Here is an 8,417-nt window from a genome sequence, read left to right as displayed (position 1 = left end):
TGATCAAAAATTGATCGGACTTAACCCTACTAAATTATAGAATACTTTTTATTCCTTTACAAAGTACTCATTACATTACAATTGGATGTGGTTGAAACAGGCATTCCACCTTGAAAGAATTAGTGACAACTATTTTTGAGTTTTGGTTGCCATTTACCATCAGCTAGTGAATTCTGCTTCGTAGCTTTTTGCAAATGATGCAAATCGTTCCAAACCACGTTGAAGTAAGCCTTCAAGAAAAGGTTTAAGTGCCTGAACAATTTTAACATCACAAAAAAGAAAAATGATGGATCACTTCATGCTACTTGAAAATAAAAAGAATAGTCTCACACAAAATCCTTTCTTTTCTTTAAAGGAGTAAAAGGGAAAAGAAAAAAGGGAATTTTGAGGCATTTCCTTCCAAAAATTTTCTCACTTCTATCCCTTCCCTCTTACCAATCAAAAGAAGAGATAAATTTTCTTATACTGATTCATGTTTGTTCAGGTGGGTAATCTGAGGAGCTCCAGCTTAAAGCAATTCAGTAACATCCAAAATAAGAGTCAGAAAGCTTACTGATGCCACTGGAGCTAAAATTTGAGGAACTTCATATGACACTGTCAGCTGAAAATAACAAATACAGATAATTGTAAGGGCATAAGTGAAACTTGAGCCATCAAAAGTGGAAAAGACTAGGAGAAAAGGGCACAAGGGACATATTCATAATACTGTAAAAACAAATAATGGCAAAAATAAATGTTGTAGAAAAAGCAGCCTCACCTCTACCATGCATGATGCAGGACCTTTTGGATAAAATCGAACAGCACCTCTGCCATGAGAAAATTCAGTCTATCAAGATTCTGATATTAACTTGAATGAAACGACAAATTATATGTAAAAGGCATATGATAAATACGAGAATACCAATAACTTCAGTATTCAATTTACTTTTTCATGAACTGAAGGGAACTTAGAAATGGGCAAGCACAGCAGAAGTGAATATGGTTATGCATGTTAACAAGAAATGTCAAAATTACATAGCTTAAAATGGCTGAAAACAGGCTTTCATGATGGTTCTAAGAAGTTGCGATTTTCGACTCTTTAGTTTTATTGTGTTTTACAGCATATGCAAAGCAGCAGTTTTCACCCAAGCAAAGCCCAAGCAAATTGAGGCTGTTTGGCACCCGGAGCAGGAGAGTCAAGTTGTCAAACACATCTATCCTTTTTGGATAACTGATATACCAACCAACTATACATGCATACACATACAGATGCGCCAAAAGGTGATATAACTCTAGGAAAGCACGGAGGGTAACTAAAAGTATCAATAAAAGCATTTCATTGATAATTTCACATAAGATTTAGAGGAATCAAACTAAAACATTGTTATGTAGGCAATACTAAGCACTACAAGGAAACTAGCCCAGAAAATTCCAACGTACTGAGGCATCGTCCAGAAGCTTGACTACCATTAAGATCCCATGTGTACTCATTTTCATTGTTTACTTCCCAAATTCTTTTCAGCATTTCATGAATGAAGTTTATCTCTCTCTCTCTCTATCCTCTTCTTTCTTTTTCTTCTTATGCCATCATGTGCTTCACCTAGTAAAGCCTTGGAAGACATGCACCATTAATATTGAACAGAAAGGCAACCAACAACACATACCCCTCCCGATACCGTATTACTGTTTGTCTATTTACCTGTTAGGAAGACCTTCCAGAGATCTCCAGTGGATTTTCTGATTTGGGATAGGCTGCAAAAATTTATCATAACAGGACTCAAAAGCAAACATAGTAAAAACATATTCATATATAAGAGGGAAAAATAATGGGCAATAAAGGAAGAATATGAGGAAAATGCTAGGCATAACATTCCTACCTGCATATTTCGGGCAAGCCACGAGAATTCAATATCACGACCAAATGCTTCATACTTCAGTGACCAACGCGATAGGTCAGGCTTGTCTTCCAATATCTGGTAGGAGAATTAAACAGTTCTGTCACATGCACAATTTTGAAGCTGATCAGCTATGTGAGACTCAAGACTCAATATTGTCATTGCACTGATACACGCTTTAGGCATTACAATGGCAGGGTTTCAAACTTGATAACAAACAGAACCCATGCCATAAAATGCCCTGCAGTTATCAATACCATGAAAAGCAGAACCATTTCTACCTTGTAACATTTGTCAGGCTTAATAATTTATTGAACGTTGCCTGATTAAGCTGAGCTTTGAAAATGAGTTAAGTGTCCGCTAATATTAGAATCAGTTGTACAAGAAACTATACATCTACTATAACCCTTACAAAAAAAAGCAAACTTTGCTTTTGTTCAAGCAAGGAAAACAATTAGATTAGGGCAATCCTTTAGCAGTCAAATTCATCTAAAGAGCTATTTTATGCTATCTAGCGGCACCTTTACAGATGAAATAAAGGGCATCCAACGGGGAATGGCTTCACGATCAGAGTAACAGGTATAGGCAACGGAAATAGGCACATCAAGTTCCTTCTTGACCCTGCATTTGGTCACATTTTCTAGTTAATAGTAGTGACTAGTAAGCTGGTATATTAGGTTCAGTTGGCAGCCTAGGCATGCTGAGAACTGACTATAAGGACTTGTATAAAAACAAATTGTATCATAAAAGGAATCAACATGGCAGAACTTCTTCGCATCAAAATTAACTATGATGTGCAGAAATTACTGTCAGTGTTATGCAAAAAAGATATATTGAATGGAGAACATTAGCAAATCGATACCTCTTTAACTCTAAACAAGTGATGCAGCTCTCCAATTACTAGATGGAAATGATGCACAATAGTTACAAGAAATGAAAATGTCATCTCTGAGATGAAATGCATAATGGGTATTAACCCAGTGAGCGAATCTGCTACATAACAGATCCAGTTAATGCATCAAATAATTGATCGCCAAATTCATACGGAGCCCTTAGAAAACCTCATACTTTATGCTTGCACTTAGCCCATTCAAATTTTATGAATCTGGGTAATAATAACATAACAAAATACGTTAAAAAACGAACAAGAAGACTACAAATTTTTCAGGAAGAGAGTTTTTACGTGCAATCCTGCCATTCCATGACAGGGGAAAAGGGCTTGGAGCCTTTAAGGCTTCGCTTGGAAAACCCACGTGGGATTCTGAAGAAGATAGATTGTGGCCTCAAAGAATGGCAGTTTCTCCAACTAGGCGTGGGCAGTGTGGCTACGGAGCTAAAGACGAAACCATTTCTGGGTCTTGTTCTTGATGAGAAGTGGCTAAGACCCAAAGAGTTTGGGCTTGAAACAACATAGGACACAGTAGTTGCAGACATGGTCACTGTTTTTAGCAGAAAAACCAGCGGAGGCGGCGACTGATTGACCGTCAAAGATTCAAAATCACCAAATCCACAACACACAAGCCAGAGAGTATTGGACAGATTTCTCAGGCTGTGGAATACTGTTGCATGATGCTATTCTACATCAGCTTGTATGATATAAGATATGACAGGCCAATCAAGTCCATACAAAAGTGTGCCCCGCATGAATCATTGATTCTTAATTTCTCAGGATAATCCTAAATTTCAGCTTCGTTCATTTATGGCCCAACCCATGAATATTCTCTTCGTATTGTTTTTTACATTTAATTGCAGTATTTTTTTTTTTTTTTTTTTTTTTATAAGTACAAGAGGAGAAAACAAACAACTTAAAGAACTAGAAAAGGAAAAGAAGAAACCGTTCCAAAACAGGGAGGAAAGGTTCCAGAAACTAATAGACTAGAAGAGTTGGGAATGCAGCTAGAAGCAAATCTAGTTGCGGCCCAGTAAACCACATGGTGGGCACAGAAGTTTGCACTTCGGTTAACAGAGCTAGCGAACCAACAAGTGGAAGATGGAATGGTGGAAAGAAAATCAAAGATGACAGAAGAGATACGCCAATCTTGTGTAATTAATGAATTGTTGATAGCAAGATTAACTGTGAGAGAATCTCCTTCAAATATAACATGAGACAAACCCAAAGAAGAGCATAGCCGAGCAGCAAAAAGAGCTGCAGTCGCTTCTCCATACAAAGCAGCACAGGGTGGCCTAATCTGAGTAATACTTTTGACAATGAACCCATTAGAGTCACGACAAACTGCAGATTGTGCTGAGAAAGTAGAACGAATGGCCGTGTCATAGTTGATCTTAAAGCAGCCAGGATTAGGCTTCTTCCATACTTCTTTCAAACGGGTGGTACTTGTAGACCATGCAGAGAAATGAATCCTAGAGATTTGATTAACAGAATGGGAAATTGATAAAGCATTGGGAATCAAACCTTCATGCAAAGCCTTATTACGCGAGTACCAGATCTGATCACAAGCAATCACTGCAAAAATCTGAAAGAAATGTGTATCCACTAGAGGAATACCTATCTTCTCCGGATGCAATATAATAAGTAACCAGTCAACCATAGAAGCAATAGGCAAAGCAGAAATATCCAAAGGCCAAAAAGAGTTTCTCCATATTACTCTTGCAATGGGACAATAGAAAAATAAATGAAGCAAAGAGTCACTAGTATTAGAGCAAAGGGAACAAGTTGTATCCAACCCAGACTGAATGACTAGAGAAATACGAGATTTTGTTGGAACAATGTTCCAAACTACTTTCCAGAGGAAAAGTTTAAGTTGATAATTAAGCTTAAGTTTCCAAAGACCTTTCCAGCTAGAAGCCAAAACTGGAGAAGGATGGAGAGGCCGCTGAGCAGTATAAAGATGATGCGCTGATTTGGTAGAAAAACACCCCGAGGAGGAGACAGTCCATAGGAGAGCATCAGAACCAGATCGAATTTTGATACGCAAAATCTCTATCACCGATAATGAGTCAAACAAAAACCGTAGAAGAGATACATTCCAGGTTAGAGAAACAGGACAGATGAGATCAGAAATTGCTAACAGATATTGAGCAACCAAACAAGGCCTTTGGGGAGTAGGGGTAAAATTTAGCATATTGGGAATCCAAGGAGAAAACCAGATTGTCAGAGAACTTGAGATATGCGGAACATAACAAGAGCCTAATTTTAACAGGGGAACAATAGACTTAATACCATTCCACACATAGGATCCCAAACCCAAAGGACAAGAGATAAGAGAACCATATTTAATATATTTCTCTTTAAAAAGAGACACCCAGAGGCAATCATGGTTTGAGAGAATTTTTCACTCAAGCTTGGTGATAAGAGAGATATTGATGTCCTTCATCAGACGAAAACCCATACCACCCTGATCCTTTAGTAGACATAAAGAATTCCATGATTTAAGAGATAGATTATGGTTTTTACCTTTAGGAAAACCCCACCAGAAGTTCTTGAAAGCTGTGTCCAAACGACGACAAAGAATGTCAGGGAAAAGAAAAGAACTCATTGCATACGAAGGGATGGACGAAGCTACCACTTTAAGAAGAACTGGCTTGCCAGCTTGGGAAAGTGTTTTTGCTCGCCAACCTTCAATCTTATTGTGCACTTTATCCAGAATGTCCATAAAAGAGTTCTGTTTAGATCTACCAAAAAACATAGGAAGACCCAAAAGCTTTGTCGAAGGTGGAGTTTCCGAATAGGGAATAATATCCAAAATACTTGCCTTTGTTGAAGGGGAAGTATTCGGACTAAACAATATGTTTGACTTTCCCATATTCACTGACTGGCCAGACCACAGACTATATTTTGCGAGACACTCTTTGATGATACCTGCCTGGAGAGAGCTAGCCTGTGTAAAAATAATCAGGTCATCCGCAAACAGTAGATGGGTAAATGGAATGCATCCCCTAGCAACTTTATATCCTTGCAAATTTTGGTGAAGAAGTCTGGAAATAACCTCAGTACCTAAAATAAAAAGAAAAGGCGATAAAGGATCACCTTGACGTAAACCCCTTGAAGGCCGAAAAAGACCAAAAGGGGATCCATTTAACAGAACTGAGAATGAAGAAGTAGTAATACAAAGTCTGATCCAGTTGATCCACTGAGGCTTGAAGCCCAGTTTCTCCATGATAATCAACAGAAATTCACATTCCATTTTGTCAAATGCTTTCTCCATATCAATATTAACTGCCATAAGGCCACCACGTCCACATTTGGATTTAAGAGAGTGAAGCATCTCATGAGAAAGAATAGAATTGTCTTGGATATGACGACCTGGAACAAAAGCAGTCTGGAAAGGAGATATGAATTTAGATAGTAAAGGCTTTAGTCTATTAGCAAGGATTTTGGATATAATCTTATAGATAATGTTGCACAGACTAATAGGACGAAAATGGTGAACCATAGAAGGGCCTAGTTTCTTGGGAACTAAAGTGATAAAAGTGTGATTCTGTTCCCTGAGCAGAGCATTAGAAGTGAAAAAAATTTCCAATAGCCAGGATAACAGTAGATTTTATACAATCCTAATATTTAACATAAAATAAAGCTGTGAACCCATCAGGGCCAGGAGCTTTTTCACGACCCAGACTAAGCAAAGCTTCAAAAATTTTTGCTTCCCCAGGGATAGAACATAGAGAGATGTTATCTAAATCCGAGACAACAGGATGAAAAAGATCCAAGAATTCCGAAGGGGAAGGTAGAGCTGTAGATGTGAACAATTGTTTGAAGCTATTCACAAAACAATTACCAATATCAGTTCGATCAGAAAGCCACCCACCATTTGGAGTCTGGAGGAGAGAAATAGAGTTACGGCGTCGACGAATCAAAGTACTAGTATGAAAAAATCTGGTGTTCAAATCAGAAGCAGTAAGCCAAAGCTCTCTTAACTTTGTTTTCAAGAGAGATTCCTCCTGTTTTAAATATTCATCCAATAATTTCTGAAGATGGAGTTCCATTGCCAAATTAGGATCCGAAGGTGAAGCTTGTTGAACCTTGTCAAGCAAAGAGAGAGTAGTATCCAACTTATGTTTAATATGACCAAAATTATGCTTATTCCAATATTTGATTGCATCTTTGGTAATCTTTAACTTCTTAGACAAACAGAATGCGAGGGAACCTGCAATAAGTGCTGACCATGCTTCATCAATAACAATACCACAAGTAGGATCCCGAGTCCAAAAAGCCTCAAACCTAAAAGGCCGAGGAAGGGATTGAACAGGAGAATTAGAATTCAGAAGTAGAGGACAATGATCAGAAGTATGAGCTGGAAGATGGACAACCGAATAAGAAGGAAACGAAGTTATCCAAGAACTATTGGCAATCCCCCTGTCAAGACGCTCCTTAATCAAACTAGATCCCTGTCGATGATTTGACCAAGTATAAGGATTTCCACAGAAACCTAAATCAACCATTCCATAACCATCCATAAAATCAATAAACGGATTGGAAGAATAAGAGTCAAAAGGCCGACCCCCCAATTTGTCATTTGGCGAGATAATAGTATTGAAATCCCCAATACAAATCCACAGATCATTATAAGAAGCTCCAAAAGCATCCATAGCATTCCAAAAATCAACACATAAATTCTTATAGGGAGGACCATAAAAAAAGTAAGCAAGCATTTAATGCATGGATCATCAGCATAGTGCCAAACACAGATTATATTACATGAAACATGAAAACATACAATATTTACATCTGTTCGCCAAGCTAACAAAAGACCTCCCTTAGAACCAGAGGGAGGGGCATGAGTCATTAAAGAGAACCCTAGTTGACGCAAAATAGGGGTTGAAACCAAAGGTGAAACTTTAGTTTTAGACAAAAACAAAATATCAGGATTATGTTTCCTGATCATAGCCCTAAGACTGCGAATTGTAGAGGCTTGGGCTAAACCCCTACAATTCCAAGACAAGGTAATCATATGTCTGGAGGGGGCATGGCCAAGCCAGCCTCCTCAACTTGTGCAGAAGTTGTAGCTCTTGCATGAGAAATAGAAGCCCCTGCATGAGAAGTAAAAGTCCCTGGAGGAGAACCTGCATCCATCAAAATTAACTGAGTAACACTTCTAGATTTTTTTCCAGCCTTATAAACTTTTTTCCCCAAGGTAGGTGACATTGGAACTATAGATAAATCCCTTGAATCATTCCTGGCAGTAGGGGAAGATTCTGCAAAAGAGGAATAGGTCACCAAAGGAGATGTGTGGAATATTGGAGTGGTTGGTGCCGGTGGAGATTCCCTCAAAGCCGAAAGAGACTGAGCCGCCAGCATCATCCGATCCTCATAACTACCAACAGAAGCAAACTTTTTTGATGGAAGGGGAAAAAGATCAGATATTTCCGAAACAGCCATCCGTTTCTGTCCATAAGTTTTACTTATCTCAGAGAGTGGAGATGGATAGATATTATCAAGAGAGGGTTGGTCAGGGTGTTCTGTAGAGGTTGCTGCAAGGCCTTTTTTATGATATGGATGATGTCGAGTTACTGAACGAGTGGAATAAGTAGGCATTTTATGAGGTAAGGGAGCTGTGGGATAGACAAGATTAGGAACATTAGAAG

The 8,417-nt window shown here is 38.4% G+C and overlaps 1 protein-coding gene across 1 annotated transcript; it reads right to left on the bottom strand.

The window, feature by feature from the left end:
- LOC133851794 (uncharacterized) lies at positions 1–3,455 on the bottom strand. Its single transcript, XM_062288371.1, has 7 exons — positions 3,058–3,455; positions 2,396–2,495; positions 1,857–1,952; positions 1,679–1,731; positions 758–806; positions 554–601; positions 1–252 (listed from the first exon to the last, which is right to left on the bottom strand). The coding sequence occupies exons 1-7, from the start codon at positions 3,306–3,308 to the stop codon at positions 160–162; spliced, it is 690 nt and encodes a 229-aa protein (XP_062144355.1). The 5' UTR covers positions 3,309–3,455; the 3' UTR covers positions 1–159.
- Between the last annotated feature and the right edge of the window lie 4,962 nt (positions 3,456–8,417).

Source organism: Alnus glutinosa, chromosome 12 (assembly GCF_958979055.1).
Source record: "Alnus glutinosa chromosome 12, dhAlnGlut1.1, whole genome shotgun sequence".
In the NCBI taxonomy this organism is placed as follows: Eukaryota; Viridiplantae; Streptophyta; class Magnoliopsida; order Fagales; family Betulaceae; genus Alnus; species Alnus glutinosa.
The sequence above is the reverse complement of the archived record's forward strand: the minus strand, read 5'-3'. Positions and strand labels throughout refer to the sequence as shown.

Bases quoted from the DNA above. Each gene is read 5' to 3' on its own strand.
- LOC133851794 (XM_062288371.1), bottom strand. From the start codon at position 3,308: ATGTCTGCAACTACTGTGTCCTATGTTGTTTCAAGCCCAAACTCTTTG. The intron at 1,953-2,395 runs GTGCCGCTAGAT...TTCTCCTACCAG, and splicing joins CCTTTATTTCATCTGTAAAG to ATATTGGAAGACAAGCCTGA. The intron at 253-553 runs GTAAGCTTTCTG...AAAATTGTTCAG, and splicing joins TTTTAGCTCCAGTGGCATCA to GCACTTAAACCTTTTCTTGA.